Source organism: Marmota marmota, unplaced genomic scaffold (genome assembly GCF_001458135.2).
Source record: "Marmota marmota marmota unplaced genomic scaffold, marMar, whole genome shotgun sequence".
Classification (NCBI taxonomy): Eukaryota; Metazoa; Chordata; class Mammalia; order Rodentia; family Sciuridae; genus Marmota; species Marmota marmota.
The window spans coordinates 31324792-31343697 of record NW_026000016.1 but is presented as its reverse complement, the minus strand read 5'-3'; the positions used below and the strand labels follow the sequence as shown (position 1 = coordinate 31343697).

At 33.8% G+C, this 18906-nt stretch overlaps 1 protein-coding gene across 1 annotated transcript in view; it reads right to left on the bottom strand.

Annotated features, from left to right (window-relative positions):
- Ush2a (usherin) overlaps positions 1 to 18906 on the bottom strand; it is a 740698-nt gene that overhangs the window by 494419 nt on the left and 227373 nt on the right. The window contains exons 16-20 of the mRNA XM_015483330.2: positions 17487 to 17645; positions 12891 to 13385; positions 11606 to 11860; positions 9876 to 10045; positions 2955 to 3099 (exon numbers count right to left, since the gene is read on the bottom strand). Coding sequence (XP_015338816.1) covers positions 2955 to 3099; positions 9876 to 10045; positions 11606 to 11860; positions 12891 to 13385; positions 17487 to 17645 — 1224 coding nt within the window. The remainder of the gene's footprint in view (positions 1 to 2954; positions 3100 to 9875; positions 10046 to 11605; positions 11861 to 12890; positions 13386 to 17486; positions 17646 to 18906) is intronic.

Below are 18906 nucleotides of genomic sequence, written 5' to 3'. Positions count from 1 at the left end.
AGAGCAATACAATACCTGGGACACAATGGACCCATTCTAACCAAAGGCAGTAGGAATAAAATATTTAAAACAAAAAAGAGCTAATTATAATTCTCAAATTTTTTAATGAAACAGCCAGATAAAACTTTACAAATATCTTTTTAATTTTATGATCAAAATTTAATGAGGAAACATTTATTTTCCAAGATTCAATGCTTCTAAAAGGTTAAAGATCACTTCTAATTTGCAATGCTCTTTTTCAAAAATTTTGGATGGTTGCTAGCCTCTTTTCATCTCTGATAATGAGCTCATATTACTATATTAGATTTAAGATTTTAACTTCCCTCAAGTCCATTGAAGTTTGCTGGAATAATATATACCTCCCAATTGCAATGTTATTACTAGAAGCAACTGAAAGTCAACTTTCATTCCTTTCCTACAACAAATTTGTTGATTATTCAAAAGAACAGGCATCCACATCATTTATTTCTATGACATAATTTCCATGAATTCTATCCAGATGTTTAATCTTGGGAAATTTTTAGAAAAAAAAGATTACTCACGTACTGTAAATAAAGGAGGGATAAGGATACTGAATCTATATTTGGTGGGGGTTTCCTTATAATTAAAAACAAAACAAGTAAGTTCCTTTTCACTGACCTAAAGCTACCTGAAAATGGCGTATTGTACAGTAAAGTATAGGACAGGTTATTTCCCTTCTACTGCCATGTAAGTGACGTTATTTTCTTCTTAGAAGACAAAGGGTCAGAGAGTTCCCATAAAATATACTAAGGGATTAAAACAAACTTTTGCCCTAGGTTGAATGTCTTGCATAAGAATAAAATAAATGACAACAACAACAACAACAAACAAAAGACAAAAATCAAATGAACAATAAAACCAACTCCCACCCTACCCTAGAAAATCACTAAAATAATTTCTCCTTTAGGAAAGAAAGGATTTCAAACGGAAACAAAAGTCAATGCAATTTTTTTTTCTAATGGAAACTGAGTAGATGGAAAACTTTGGTGAAAATCAAAGAACCACGCATCTGAAATTTCCCATCATCTTTTCTTGCCACTACTCAATCCTTTACTTTCTGGCTTCTGCTCTGGCCATCCTAATTAGAGGGCTACCATATTTACCATCACCCTCTAGTCTTCCCTTTTATCAACCCATGGATTTCTTCTCTATGATAGGACTCCATTCCCTTTTTAAAATTTTCACTTCTACTCATCTGATTTATTTCATCATTGCCTCTTAGAAAAGACTACCAGACTCTATTCACACCCTTTCTTCTTATTTATTCTATATTTTACTGCAAGAGAAGTCTTCATTAACCCCAGCTTTCATCACAGCAGTACCTGGGACAGTGCCGGCTTCTAAGATACTGACAGGAACATGGTTGTGTTCAGTAAATTCTTGCAAAAATCTTTGCCAGTCATTCAGTCCCTCTCTAGCATAATTTTATGAGACAATTTACAATATCCCAAATCAAAACCTTTTTTCCCATTTTCTGTTCCCATAGCTTTCTTTTAGTCTTTCTGATAGATCTTAGATTAATTAGGATTAATACCCTTCCATGGTATTAATCCTACTTGTTAAGTGTTGACTCCTCCACCCCAGCACTGTGTAGATTATCTTTGAATTCCCTATAATACATAGATGCTCACTGATTGAGAGCCGTCACAAGACTTGTTTAGGGCATATTAATAATTGTACAGAAAATAATAAATTTGAAACTAGTAGTTTGGGGGCAAATTTTTGAGATGCACATGATAATGATACACTTCTTGCAGAAATAATACAATGCTTTCAGACTTTTTCTTCCTAAAGTTTGTTTTTGCAATAGACTTGGTTTTAAAACTCTCCATTGTTGCATATATGCTATAATATTATAAAATTAAACTTGTATAATAAACTTCTTGATTTTGATAGTGCTAGAAATTCCATAACATTTATCCATTGATAAAAACATTGTATAATAGTATGACAACAATCATATCCAATTTTATTGAGAAGTTACACTGTAATGAGAATGTTTTAATTATTTTATATATATTAACTTTTCTAATTCTTGTAAAACTCCTACAAAATACATTATCTTAATTTTTTGAGTTGAAAAACTAAGGTATGGAGTTTATATAGAATAGAATTATACCCACTAATAATAGGATGAAGATATTTAGGAATGAGGTCTAGGAAATACTTGATTTAAATAGATGCTTATATCTGTATATCCAGGAGTCTTTTAACCTTCCTACCTCTAGACACTTCTTCAAGAGAAACTGAGCCTTATGGAATTGCTGACAGAGAAGGTTTGATTTGCAAATATGCTAAGAATGCTAAGTCATCGGATTATACAGGTACTAGTGACACATATAATCAAAGTTTATATAAATCCATATGGTTCTAAAGTGAAGCAGGCAAAAATGATCCACACTATTTCTGATAAGGATTGTACTTGACAATAAGTTCCTTTTTAAATTTCATAAATGTAGGAGCTTATTAATTATAAATCAAATAATAAGTAACACCTGCCTATCCAATAAGGACAAAACATGATCTGAAGGCAACCCACTAATTCCTGGATATCCCCATGGGACAAGAGTGGGTAGACCCAACCCCACAAAACATATGTTAGGTCTGAGGGAAGAAGTATGCTGAAGCCCTCACAGGAAGCCTTCTGAGCTCTCCTCTTAACTGTACATTCTAGGATCCAGGCTTGTGGCTGAGCCCTGCAGCTTCTCCCACTCAGAATCAATTGTAGCTCTTAGGGCACAGCTCCTAGGCACCTCTTAAGCTTAACTTTTATTTTTTTGTTTTAAAAATATTAAGGTAGATAGCAATCAGTTCGGAAAAGAATGCTTTAGGGGACAAAAGCTGCAAATATTAAGTCCAAAGCAGAGAAAGTTTGTAGATATTTGTTTATAAATATATGATCTATTTTTACATCGCCATTAAAACTCGCTTACCTGCTGCTAAAGTTTGTCCTGCTCCTGAAGCACTGGTTACACAACCAATTGAATTGCAGAGAGAAACAGTAAACTTGTATATCCCATAAGGCTTTAGTCCTTTTACAACATAAGACAGGTCTTGGGATTTAGCCGTGTGCAACAGCTTCAAGACAAAACATAATAATAATAATCAGATAATAGATAATCAGTGCAAAAAATATAATCTTGCCAGGCAAAGTTCCATGAATTCAGACACAAGGAATTAAGGCCAACTACTATTAGGAAAAGGGATTTTTTTTGTAAGAGACTCAACAAGCCAGGATTTAATTGATAATTGTACAATCACACTGTTTTATGAGGTAATAATCCAGTTCCTGAGTGGATAAATGAGGAAACCAAGTTATTGCCTCATAAAGCAGCGTGGTGGTATGGTTATTGTCACCAATAGTAGAGATAAAGATGGTGACATTGTCATTGTTACTGTGAAAAAGTCCAAACAAAACCATGGGACTTGGCCAAAAGTAACCCAGTATAGTAATACCACATGCTATTTGATGGCATCAGAACAGAACAATGTCACTATGTTAAATCAATTCTATCATTTTCTGAAAAAAAGCCAAAGAACAAAAAGGGAAAACAATTAAATATATTAGTGAGTATCCACATGAGGTTAATTCTCAATTATCTTTCTTATATAAACAAGCATATGCAGAATAGATCAAAGTTATTTTTTTTTTTTTTGAAATGATGTCTTTATCATGCACTTTCAAATGAAAATAGCAGATTTGGGCAAAGGAGACAGAGAGGAACTCTGTAGTCCACAAACAAGTAATTAAACCGCCAACACTGAGAATTGGCCCCTATCCTTATAACTACAATTGATCAAAAGGAACTATGTAAATTTGCTTAGGCTGTGGATGTGAATGATATTGAGGCAAAGAAGTCATTAAAGCAGAACACCACAACAATGAATACAAAGTTATTTTTCTTAGGACTACTGATATAAACTCACATGGCAAATGATGGTGTTTTGATCAACAATGGACCAGATTGACAGCATATGATTATGGTACCATTAGATATAATGGAGCTGAAATATTTCTATGACACAGAAATATTTTAGCTTGTGATGTCATAGCCATTATCATGTTGTAGTATAAAGAATTACATGTTTGTGGGTGACACGAGTGTCAACAAATCTACTCTGCTGCCAGTGGTATGAAAGTATAGTACATGCACTTATGTATAGTACAAAATACTGATATGATAACAAAAATGGCTGTTACTGCTTTACATATTTACTATATCATACATTTTTATTACTTGAGTGTAATTCTTTATTTATAAAAACAAAGTTTCTTGTAAAGCAGTGTGCTGTGTAACACTAGCAGCAGCTTCACATATCTTGTGTCCACCACACTTCTCAATTGTATCTAGAGACCATGTGGAGTGATTGATGTATACCATCTTCTGATACACTTTGTGGTGTTTGCACAATGGATCTCCTAACAATACATTTCTCAGAACATATCCCTGTCTTTAAGTGATATGACTATGTTCAAATAAATGAATCTTCAATAAATAAATATAAATACAGATAATTATAAAGTTCAACATTTGTAGTATTTTTTTAGATAATTTCCTTTAAGAGTATAATAAATTAAACTTGAAGTATTTGCCTAGGTATTGAATTTAAAATTTGATAACCTATAGAAGCAAAAGAATAATAAAAACAAAACACCAAGCTGCTTTATTGTTCTATATATAGAAAAAAACATATAACAATTAAAGACCAAACATCAGTTATAATTGTAAATTTATCCTAAATACTATGACATGCCAGATTGGCAGACTACATTGTTTAAACTAAAGGATGTGTATTGTACTAATTAGGATTTTAATTGTAACATAGTTGCCAATGAATCAAACATGTTCAAACTAGTGGAAAACTACAGCAAGAAATCACAAATCACTGACTCTTTTTTCTATCTAATACATAAAATAAAATTTTGTGTTGTATACATGCTCTGTTTACTAAAAAGTCTTAGAAAAATGGCAAATCTATTAAATCTAGTGGGTTTAAGAGTGTCTTCCCAAAATTTATGGCCACTGAAGATCTCAGAATGTAGCCTTCTGTACATAGGGTCTTTGCAGATGTTATAGCTAAGTTATCCTGTATTTATTGTTAGCCTTAAAGTCAATGACTGGAGCTTTTATAGGAGAAATGAGGATACACAGGCAGAGGAGATGGAGACGCAGAGAAGAAGGTGATATTATAACAGAAACAGACACTGAAATTATTTCCCTAAAATCCAAATAGAACAAGCAACTGCTGAAACCTGGAAAGAGCAAGAAAGGATTCTCCACTAAAATCTGTGGAAGGAGCAAAGAAGCTTAGTTTCAGACTTCTGGCCTCCATAACTACGAAGAATCAAAGATCTGTTGTTTTAAGTCACTTCATTTATGCAATATATTATGGCAGCCCTAGGAAGCAAATACAACAAAGGTACAAAGATCTGACCTCTGGACTCCATTTGGGACAACCTCAAATGTGACTGCGGTTCCAAAACTACCCACAGGATCAGTTGAGGCCTTCTGCACTATTGCATCATAGCTCAACTTATTGTTTGGCTTAATTTGCATCTTTTAAATTGTTTATTGGTATATAATAATTATACAGAGTAGTGGGTTTTATTTTGATTCAATTTAATTCCCTAATACCTCTCTTTGGCCTCCTCTTCTCCTTCCCTCTTATCCGCTTGTACTACCCTGCTGTTTACCCTTCTATTTTTATTGGTTTTTATTGGTGCATTATACTTATACATAATAGTGTGGTTTATTTTGACATATTCTTAAGTGCATATAACATAATTTGATCCATTTCAATCACTAGAACTTCCCTTCTCCCTCCCCTTCACCCTGTCTGTGACCTCTTTCCTCCACTCTACTGACCTTCCTATTTATTGTCATTTAAAATTGGTACATTAGAGCTGGGGATGTGGCTCAAGCGGTAGTGCGCTCGCCTGGCATGCGTGTGGCCCAGGTTGGATCCTCAGCACCACATACAAACAAAGATGTTGTGTCCGCCGAAAACTAAAAAATAAATATTAAAAAATTCTCTCTCTCTCTCAAAAAAAATTGGTACATTATAGATATACCAAAATATGGGATTCATTGCGATGCAATATATTCATATATGAACATAGTATAATTTGGTCAATTTCATTCTATTGATAATCCTCTTACCCACTCCTCTTCTCTCCCCCTCAATACCTTTCCTCTATTCCACTGTTCTTCCTTCTATTTTCATACAATCCTCCCCCTTTTTTTTCATTCCTTACTTTTCTGCAGGTTCCACACATGAGAGAAAACATTTGACCCTTGACTTTCTGAATCTGACTTATTACTTAGCATGGCATTCTTCAATTCTATCCATTTACCAGCTCAAGGCATAATAATACCAATATCAAATTAAACTACAAAGCTATAGTAACAAAAACAGAATGATACTGGTGTATAAACAGATCTGTATAAACAGATACAGACACCAGCAGAATAGAAGACACAGACAAACCCACACATATACAGTCATCTGACCCTTAACAAAGGTGCCAAAAACATACGTTGGAGAAAAGACAGCCTTTTTAACAAATAGTGCTGGGAAAACTGGTTATCCATATATAAAAGAATGAAACTAGCTTTTATCTCACACCCTGCACAAAAATCAACTCAAAATGAATCAAACACTAAAAAAATTAGACAAGAAACAATACAACTCCTGGAAGAAAACATAAGGTCAATACTCCAATATGTAGGCTCAGGTAATGGCTTTTGCAACAGGATTCATAAAGTTCAGAAAATAATGCCAAGAGTTAATAAATGAAACAGCATCCAATTAAAAAGCTTTTGCACACCAAAAAAAAAAAAAAAATTAGAAATGTGAATAGGGGATCTACAGAATGAGAGAAAGATCTTTGCCAGCTACTCTTTTGACAGTGGACAAATATCCTGAACATATTAAGAACTCAAAAAACTTAACACCCCCCCCAAAAAAACCAACCTATCAATAAAAGGGCAAATGATCTACACAGATATTTCTCAAAAGAAAAATATGAATGGCCAAAAATACAGTAAAAAGTGTTCAACATCCTTAGCCATCAGAAAAAATTCAAATCAAAAGTACACTGAGATTTCACCTCACCTAGTTAGGATGACAATCATCATGAATACAAATAACAATAGTTGCTGGTGAGGATGTGGGGGTTGGGTACACTTGCGTATTTCTGAAGGAACTACAAATTGGTATAACCACTTTGGAAAGCAGGGTAGAGATTCCTTAGACGACTAGGACTGGAACCACCATATGACCTAGCTATCACACCCCTTGATGTTACTCCAAAAGAGCAAAAGTCAACATACTAGAATGGAATGATGTGTTAATACCAATGTTTATAGCAGCACAATTCATAATAGCCAAGTTATGGAACCGACTTAGGTGCCTGTTAAGAGACAAATGGATAAGGAAGATATATCCACAATGGAGTTTTTATTCATCCACAAGAAAGAATTAAATCTTGCATCTTTTGCTACTTTACATGTATTGTTTCTTAGAGCTCTTTCCCATAAATCTTTTGCATGCTAGTCTTCTAGCACAGTGTATGGTTTCTGGGGAACTTGATCTAGAAAATTGTACCAGGAGAGGGCTTTGAAAGGAGTTTCTACAGTGGTATTTTGGAGTTGGGTACCTCAACTGGCTGACAATGGGTACCTTGTTATAGGTAGTAAGTAAAGCACTGATAGGTAGTAAGTAGAGCCCACAGCATTGTCTAGTGGTACAATATTTAAACTTCCATTGGTGATGAACTCATAATTATTAGGACTACTTTGTGCAAAGCAGTACTTATCAGGACTATATAATCAGATGGCTCTTGCATTGTTATCAATGCATTGAAGAAAGACAATCGGAGGATAATTAATCACCAATTTAAGGTGAACTATAAAAGTCTCCTTGACAGTCTCAGTTCTGTATATCAATAAGATCATGTTAAATGAATCAGATAAGCAAGAAACAACAGGCATGGTATAGGTCTTAGTAAGACATGTGCTCCAGAAAGTGGGAGAATAACTTTATAAAGATTAGGAGATCTACCACATTGGTGAAGGTTTTAAAGGAGTCCAAATTGTCTGAGAAACACTAGGATACCCACTGCAGAGGAAAAGACAAAATTATGGTATCTAGTATCTACCACCACTAAAAGGAAGCACAAAGTCTGATGACTTCCTTACACTCAAAAAGGAGCATATTCCACACTCGGAGCATATTCTAACCAAGTTACCAAGCAATATAGAACACTGCCACTTCCAAGTGCATCCCAGAGTGAGAAAGAGCTCTGCACAGATCTAAGTTATGGTGCAAGCAGAGGAACCATTTTGCATCTAAAGTCTAATAGCATCTACAGTACTAGAAGTAATGATGATGGGAAAAGATGAGTTCCTTATGGAAAGAGAGTCACAGAGTAAATCCCTAATGTCTGGAGCAAGAGCTTATCACATGATAGAAACTCTATAGCATTTGCTGAACAAAGCCATCATGCTACTGTTTTAAAAGCAGAATGCCTGACCTTGAAACATCAAATGACCTGATGACTAGAGCTACTTCACAAGAACTAGATTCTTTCAGACATGCCAAGTCTCAGGGTCAAGGGAGCTTAACAGAAATTCATCATAAAATGGAAGTGAATATCTGGGGTTGGGTAGAAGCATAGAAAGAAGCCATGACAGAACCTGCAAATCCAGTGAAGTTCCCTGAGGAGCTGAAAGGAAAAAGAGAGAGAGAGAGAGAGAGTGAGTTAGAGAGAGTTAGTTTAGCTCACAGATGAGTTGTCTTGGTATATGGATGCCAATCAAAAATGGGTAGCTACTGCTCTGTAACCCTACCGAGAAGGTCCTAAAAACCAGCAGTGAAAAGAAATCCTCTCAACAGGCAGAACTTCAGGCAGTCGTCCCAGGCATTTGTTTTATATTTTCCACAGGGTTGTACCTCAGGGTTAAATATATGATAGTCACTTGGCTCTATGGGCCATGAGTATAAAGGAAGAAAGATTGAAAGATTAGAAAATAGGAAGTCTGGGAAAGAAAAAATGTGACTAGATTTTTGGGAGTGGGCATAAAAAAGTGAAGATCTTTTTAGTTCAGTTAATGTCCCTCAGAAGACACACTGGACAGCCACATGCACAGGATTATCCATCCAGTTGATGTCCACAGCCTCTGCTACTGGCCACCCCTATGCTAGAAAATGAGCAAATGAGGTATATCAACTATATCTATAAGCTAGAGAGAACAAGAATCTCTCATCTTCTAGGACTGTTATGTGTATCAAATTAAGTAGTTCATGGATACAGTAAAATGATCACTATGATTACTATTCTCATTATTGCTTATGGAGTATAAATTGCTAGAAGATAATATGTGAGTATATATCCAAATCCTGTAACATAATTTTTATAAGCTATGACAAATTAGTCAATATTTTTTCTAAGGAAATAGAAATACATACAAAATGTACCCATATGATGTTCTTATCAATGTTATTTAGACCTCCAATAGAATTAATACAATATAAATATCAACTGATTGCAGATTGGCTTAATATACTATTTTGTGTTCTAATAGCATGAAAGTGCTTAGCTATCAAAAGTTATTTTCTTACAAGATGTATAAGTTAAAAAGCAGATCTGATGAAACAAAATCATACTAACTTTGTTTCAATATATGCTTATTTATTGTAAAAAGAAAAGAAGTAATGTACAATAAAGGGACTCCTACATTTAACATCAGGTTTGGAAGGAAAATGTCCTGTTTAGTGAATGCAGAGGGAGATTCTGTTACAGAATTCTGCAAATTCAGAAATGAAAGGAAATTAGTTAAAAATAACAATACCTTTGAAAGCACCACTGGGACAGGTTGTTGAGGTGATTGTTCAGAAATCATATTGATGTTGTACCCCACAACTTTTCCTCTTGTAATATTTTCTGCTGGCTTCTCCCAAGAGACATTGAGAGAGTGCGAGGAGAGTGGAACAACTAAAGGAGGGATCATGAACACAGGCGCTATCAAAGACAAAATAACAACATCAAAACAATGAATGCTGTTCTCTATCAGTATTCAAACTTGCTCACATATTTATTCTAGTTTCTGAAACACTCTCTTCTTTATAAAATATTCTGATTTGAAAAAAAAAACAATACAAGAATATGCTGCTATATATGAAAGATATTCACTTTTAAAAAATGTCATTGTCAAGGATGTCCTCCATTTTTGCATTATCAGCTAAGATATTTGTCATTTACAAAATAAAAATCTTAGAGGACTTTGTTTATGTTCATAAAGATAGCTAGTGCATACCTGGCTAGAAAACTCTAGAGATTATAAATATTTGAAAGAAATCTCAAAACTGAATATGACTCAGACCACAAAATTCAGAACAATGTATAAGGATACACTGGATTTCTCATGTACTGAAGTATCCCAGTGAACCAAATCAATGCACAAAGAGGTAAGCCTAAAATGTTTTAAATCGCCCCAAAGAAATTCTCCAAGTTTTTAGTAAGTCTTGATTGAAATGTTCAAGGTACATACACACCATACATTTTCCCCCTGCCATCCTTGAGATCTTAATATGGATTTTAAATGTGCTAACCAAAGGTGTATTATCAAAGGACCTCATCGCACTTTCATTAGCCAGTGACCCATAAGATTATGAGGGTCCAGTATTGCAGTTTCACCCATTACTTTTCATTTCTGACCTTGATTTTCCCCTTCCAGAATGCCATGCCTCATCACTTGTGCTATCATGGCCCCATTATTTGTCCAAGATGGCTGGTAGTCATTAAGAGATGCTCAAGCACAATGCACATTTTATTCATGAAACGATTCCCTTGGACATCAACCTAAAGCTACCCTCATCCTCTACCATCCTAGCAGATCATTTTAGATCAGGATTTGGGTTTCTTTGAATATCTATAGATTCAAATCATGACAAAAGTGTACTTTTTTTCTTAAAATGCTCATAAAATTTGAAATATGTGTAATATAAAGAATAAGATAAAAGATTAAAAATAGTTCATTTGCCTTAATGAACAAACCTTAAGAAAATAATTTTTCTCTCCTTCCTTGCAAATGTCCAATGCTTAAAAGCACACTTCTGAATTACAGATTTTGTATTATTATATTCAATGTAAAATCTAAAATATTTGTTTTGTAAAGAGAAAAAGCTTAAAAAAGATGTGTAAAATTGGTAACGGTTCACCATTTCACTGAACATAACTGTGGTGGATATGGAGCAAGACTTGACAAGTGGCCAACCCACTCAAGAACTAGAAAATAAGGGATATTTTGGTGAAGCACTCCCCAAAGACTATAACTACATTTAAGTCCTCTTTTTCATGAATTAATAACAAAAACGTAATTTTTTTTCCCTAAAACTTCCTGCAAATTCTTTATGACCTTGAGTTACTTATATAACCAATCTATACATTTTTCCCCCATGCCCATTTATGTTTATAAAACTTGCTTTTCAAAAAGCACTGTTTCGGCACTATTGACTAATTTCCGGCAGCAATTTCATTCAGGGGATTTCAATGCAGAGTTCAAACATTCTTTTTTTTTACCTGATTCTCCAGTTCTTGCTGAGATCCAGACAGAAGACATGCTACCCGCCATATTCACAGCCAAGACCCTAAACTCGTACTCTGTGTAGGGCTCCAAGCCAGTAATGACTGTTGCTGCTTGAGGAGGCTTTAGTGCATTATCACTGGTCGATTCTGCAAATGGGTGAGGACTGAGCCAGCCACTGCTTTGAAACACTTGACTTTCTTCAGTAGATCTCAATCTTTTCATGTATAATTCATACCTTATAATTATTCCTAGAAAAGTTAAATAGTGAACCAAGGTAGAATCAGACAAAGGGGATATTTGGGGGATGGGGCAAACACAGACCAGCTAAACCAACCGTAGTGGCTTTTTGTTATTCTAACTAGTTAACCTGCCAATTTTTGAGTAATCTAGATGTAGTAATTTAGTAATCTAGATGATGGGAATTTATGAAAAACGACAAACTGTTGGGCAGATGAATATAAGAAATACTATTAAAGTCATATTCATAGGAAAAATCAACCAGAGACAATATACAAATAACAAAATACCTATAGCCTATCATAGGTGTAGTCAGCTTTTGTCAGGATGGATGGTCAGAATTTCTATCAAGGGTGGCTAGTTCTCTTTGGGAATCTGATTATTGTATCTCCTATTTGTATATTTTCAAAATTGAAGATTTTAGCTCAATTATCTGTTTAACATAAGCCCTATTTGCACAAGTTTTACAGTTAATTTTTACTCAGTTTTACCAAGTAACTTAAAAAATCTGCGAAAAGGTTTTGCCATAATATATACATGATATAAATGACTAAAACCCTATAAATATGTGTTTGGCCTATATAACCAAGGGTTCAATTGTATGAACACAAAAATTAACTTAATGGAGTCAGCAAGCCTATATACATATTTTTTGTATTATTTTATATCCCTTTCTTGCTTAAAAGAGAAAATTTACTGCTTATGAGTGCCCTAACTTGTGACACAGTCAAATATAATGCATTTCAGAAGTGAGCTTCCAATTATAAACATCATTTGTGCTATGGCAGATGTCATTAAGAGCAAAGATAATATTAGCCTTTTAAGGGGCAATTTAATTGAATGGAATTTGTTATGAGATTAGAAATACACTTGTTCCACTAACCAGGAGAAATAGTATCTTCTCTCTTTAGGAATTATTTCTCAATTATAATATTATACAATTAAATAAATGAATATGGTGCCAGGCTCTTACTGAACAATGCCAAAGGCCTACATTCTCATTCTTGTTCAAGAAAGAAAATCCAGGCCTTGAATTCTTACCATTTGGTTCCAGTGGTGGGGACCATTGTACATGAAGTTCTGTGGAACTGATTTCCCGTATCTCAGGAGGGCTCAGCCTTCTGGGAGGTGCTTGAGCTGTGGTCACCATAATGGGTAAGCTGTGCAAGCATCCCCCACTAGTACATGCCTGTACAGAAAAATGGTACCTGGTGAATGGAACCAGATTCCAGATGGTAGCTGAGGTTTCATGACCTTCGTAGGGATCACATGGTTGAATGCCATCCAAAGGAACACAGGACAAAATGTATTTCTCTATAGGACCAGAATGATTAGAGAGTGTACTCCAGGTAAGTGTCACCGAATCTGAGCTAACAGGAATGGTATAGCTTAAGTTTAGATGTCCCTCTGGAACCCCTGGCTTTGTCCTGTAAGTGGCAGCTGCACTCCTTGTTGAACCATGCACACTGGTGGTCTTGATGTAATATGAATATGAGGTATACGGTGACAGGGAAGTGTCTAAGTAATGCTGAGTATCTGGAATGAAAAGGAACAGAAGGAAGAATATTATATTCCACAAACTGGAAAAGGCTCATTTCTAATTTCCTTCCATCATATTATTTAACTACAAACTATGCCAATCTATTCTTTTGAATAAGAGTACATACTTTCAAAAGTGAAATAAAGCAAATGCTGGTTACTTTCATTATTCAGTATAATGTAAAAAAATTGTCATTTGTAAAGAATAATTAAAAGTTTTAGCTTTGTTTTTCCCTTTATAATCTCCTTTTGATAGAAAGCCTAAGAAGAAGATTTGCAGTCTCTGAAACAGAAATAACTGCTTCTTCTGTGTAACTGGTTTACTAAATGCCAGTATACTCGGCCACTGGTCAGCAAACTACCAGCCAAGGGTCAAATCTGTTGCTTGGCCAATACCTTGACTGAATCCTTTCCTGATTTTCTGGCCTATATGAATTGTGTGAAATAATAAATGTTCATTATTTTTAACTGCAAATTTTGGAAACATTTGCTATCTGTGATAAAGAATTTACATGAGAAGTTCTAGACAAAACTTCTTTGTATGAATGATTGTGAGGTCCAATAGAAGATGGGATAAAAGGAGGTTAAAAAAAGAGGGAGAAAGGAATGGACATTATCAGCCATGTGTCTGAAATCCCCATTCACTAAAGCAACAGCCAGAATATTGTAGGGCTGTAAAAGGTAAATGATAGAGTGCCTTCTGCCCACTCCCTGGTGGCATTGTATCTGTGGATGGGGAGGAGGTCTCCATTAAGCAGATATTAAGAAAGAATGAACAGTATCAAGGACCTTATAAAAACAATTGCTGTCCTCTGTTTTATTTCTCTTTTCCTCCTCATAACTTCTGTCTCTTTCTCTCAGGGATAACTGAACCATCTCACCACTTGCTCCATTGATCCTTGATGTGTTATGGGATGAATGATAATGATATTAAAGATGGGATTGAACAATAATAAAGGTAGAAATGAAATTCCAGATTTACTAAGATAGTCTTTTTGCCTAAAACCCTATGTTAATATCACCAGGTGATATAAATCATTATCTTATGTAGTAACAACTGTTCTCTAGTCTCCCTGGGGAAAGACTTCCCCAGAGTGACATTTAATGGCTTTTCCCCACTCATGCCATCCAACTGGAACAAAAATGCATAGGACTGTGAATTTCGGAGGTTGGAGGAGGATGCAAAGCAAGTCTGTCTTCTAAACCACCTTGCCCAGGAGAAGATATATGCCCTAATCTGGCTTCCATCAGTTATAAAGATACTTTTTAACTTCCATATAACTATTATATCTAGTATTCTTTGGATTCCAAAACTAAATTTAAAAAAAAATACTTTTTTAAAAAAAGTATTTTTTATCGAATACTCCATAAACCTATAACACTGAGAAGCAACATAAACAAGAGTATTATTTTCCTCTAAACTGTTCCCTTCCCAACAATGACATGACACCTCTGAGGAAGCCAAATTGGGTCTATAGCAGGAGCAACATCAGTTGCTGATGATGTATATTCCAAATGCTAACTTGACCTCTGTACTTTTTTTCTTCTGAAAGCATATGAGAATGCAAACCAATTAAATTTCATTTAGGGAAATATTGACTATATACTTTGCAACGAAAAACAACTAATTTGAAAGATTTCAAAATTGTAATACAGTAGTGCATCATGATCCCAGCATAGAAACTATTACCCTAGAGAATCCTGTAGTACACAGGCCAGCTAGGAAGTTTCTATTTTAACAAAGAACTCTATAATGGTCTCAACCAAATGCTCAAACTTGGTTGGAAGACTACACTATTAATTTTCTTTGAAAAGTTCAATGCTTCTCCACCTATAATTCCAAATGCCTTTATTTAACCCAAGGATTTGTGTTCATTCAGCTGGATATAAGTAGTGTTTCCTTTTCATATTACACACGTTATCCATGCACTGGAAATGGATTAATAAACATGAGGGTATTATTAGAATGGTATCAACTTCTGACAGTGTTAACCAATTGTTCTTACTGTTTAAATGCCATCATGTAGATAATTTTCACATCATTAATTATAGTGATTGTCAAGAAATGCCAGAAATGGTATTTTTAATGAAAAATACATTTTTAGGAAATAATACTTTGTTTAATAGGATTATATAAATGTCTGATTAGTAAATGAATAGGCATTTATTATGTAACAAACTGTTATTTGGATTCTATTTTAGTCCAATCATGAAAAAGAGACAGACTGTTGCACTCATATATAATGTTCTATAAAATAGATCACAATATGTTAGTATGGAAAACATGGGTTTGAATGGTAACCTTTATAGTTTTACATTTAAATTTGCTGTCAAATTAAGCTGTGTGGAAAATAGGGTGACCCTAATTTACAACTCCAGAGATAATTCAACCAGTGGTACTGTCATCTTCAAAATCATTTTCAATATTTTTATAACTCTTCTCTTCCTCTATCACAAAAGTTTAAGTTTCAGGACACCTGGATCATGCTGATATTTGGAAGAAAATAAACATTTTAGTAGCAGGTTTTTAGGATGCTTTGCCAAGATGGCAGATGTAGACAGATGTTCATTTCCCTTTGCAATCTGCATCATGAAGTTCAGAGTTTCCATTAACTTCAAAGAAGATGTGGAACACCGAAGAGACTATTTAGAGTTTCGAGAAAGTGGCGGACGTAGCAAGCTAGATGCAAGTAATACAAAATTAGGGTCAAAATGTACCCAATTACAATAGGTACAAAATAAAAGTGTATGCCATGCAGGAGTTTGAAAGTCAATTCATATTTTAAAACAAGGCATCCTCCAATAACCATTTTAAGAAAGGTTATGGAATGTCAGTGTTTTGAGAGTTTTCTACATTTTCTAATTATGCATGTTAAAGTAGTATTTGGAAAGTTAAGTTTTAAAGGGAACAGAATGCAAACTTGAATTGAAATTCTGTTTCAAGGTTTCCTAAACTAGATTCCTAATCTAGTCTGTAGTTAAACATGGCTAGAGTAAAACTCAAGAGATCACAGAGCTGTAAGAATCTCAAAATTCCTATTCCTTCATTTTGTCTTTAGGAAAGTTGTATCTAAAACAATTGAGAAAATGTTTTTAACATCAATAGTTTCTTAAGAGTTTGATCTCTACGCTTTCATTTTAAAAATCTTAAAAGTTACAAATGCAATGATGGCCTTCCTGGCTTGTTCATATTCTTCCTCTTTCAAATAAAGTTCCTGTTGCTATGCTCTATCTTCATAAAAAAAGCAATATATATGCATAATATTACATTATTTGCTTGGAAATCCTGATTTCAGATAAAGAAGACTCCTTTTTAACTTGAAAATTTAAAATCTAAATCCTTTAAAATAGAAATATCTGAGAAATTTTTTTGTGATATTTGCACACAGAAAAAAACTTTAGATCCATGTTTTTAAGTCCTCCAGAGTTTTAACTTAAAATATTATAACTCATGATAGATTTTTAGTAACTTTTAATTACCTCAATGCCATGAATATTTTTCATTAATTGAAAAGATATCATTTTGTAGGCTATCATAGCCTACAATTTAGTTAACAATATGTCAGATTTAATTTTTTATGCCATATGCCACAATTCTGAAAGATTATTGAATATTTGAATCATTTCTAATATTTGAATATTAAATATAGGTATGAACACTTTTGTGATTTTGTGTCTTTTTATGAACATCCACTTGAGATAAACTCCCTGAAGTATTTTTGATTGATCAAATGGTATTCAAAAAAGAAAGGTTTCTCATACATTTGAGTAAATTATTGTACATGAAAAGTTGCCCATATGAACCCACATAGACATCACAGAAGTTTCTTAATGTTCCATATTCTCCACACTGCTAGATGGGATCATTTTTTTTTATCCTTGAGAATTTAGTAAGTTTTTAGCATTTGCTAAATAATATAACATCTCATTTTTATTGCATGTCTTTGATTACTACTTAAATTTGTAATTCTCTCTCTGCTTGAAACCCTGTGCTAAAAAGAGAAAAACCACAACATTTATCCTCAGTGACAGAGAACTTAACTAATGTATCAATTCTCAGAATATTCTATCTTTCTATCACCAAACCCTTAAACTCACTGAATGGGTATTGATCTTCAGAAATGTAGATTTCAGAACCATCCCTGAATAAACTGTAAGTAAGCCACTGGGCATTTGGAGAATCAGGTGGACTCCAGAAGAGATTGATGGCAGAAGAACTTTGAACTTGTCCTCTGGGTGGAGGTTGCTGAGATGGAGCTAAATTACAATAGAGAGAGCATTTATTAGCAAAAGCAATCAATAGACACACAAGTGAACTAAAGTAAGATATCCAGCAAAGAGGTCTTTCTGATTCAGGATTACTTTATCAAGAAGACATGTGGTTTACCAAGACATTAATAAACAAAGGATATGCATCATGAGTTCTCTAAAACAAAGCTTTTTAATCTATAAGTATAAAATAAATTTGTAGGTCAAAGCAGCTGACATATATATATAGTGGAGAGGAAAACTACAATAGTTTACATCAAGCATTACTTTCTTTGCCTTTTTTTTCCAAGAAATCATGCAAGGATGCATAATATTTATTTTCTACTTAATTAATTTCAAAGTTGACATACATTTCATTGAAACCTGAAATTTAAGTAGCATAATTTTTGGAATTTTTATGAGGAAGTTTTCCATTTCATTAAGCACAATACCTTATCGTGCTTCACAGAACACAATGTAAAGAATAATATTAGCTGATATAAATAGTTAGAGATGTTAAATAATGTAAATTTTACCAATTAACAATTTCATATGCTATGTGAATCTACTAACTTCTATTAAAGGTGCTTTTAAGAGGTGACATAATTACTTATCCTGTGTTTAAGAACATTCATCTAACATTTCAGTGATAATTCGTATAATATAATTATATACTGTGAAAATATTGTTTTCTGCCACCGTATATTTTCCTATTTCTTCAAGGAGACTCCACAATTTTTTAAGCTGTAGATGGACACAAATCTTTATTATTATTATTTATTTTTATGTGCTGCTGAGGATCAAACCCAAGGCTTCACACATGAAAGGCAAACGCTCTACCACTGAGCTACAACTCCAACCCGACTCCCTAATTTTTGAGGGTAGGTTTTCTTTTCTCTTTTTTTTCCCCACAAAATACACAATAGAGACAAATAGCATCTCAGTGTTTTAAAGGATGATCAAGCACCAAGATGTGTAATCCCCATCCACTTTGAACAGCATAACTTAATCAGATTTTCTCATGAATAAGATGTCAAAGGCACAGGCTACTAAGTAATCTTTTTCAACCATTAATACTTTAACAAATTTTTAAAAAGTCATTTAAATAAATGAATCCATCGAATAAATTATAAGCATTTTTATAGGAAATTAACTGAGTTCACTTAGTGACTTAGGCATGATCTCCAGAGTTAAAGAGAAATTACGTTAAATTAAGTAATTTTGGGAGATTTTAATAAAAAAAAAAAAAAAAAAAAAAAAAAAACTTTTT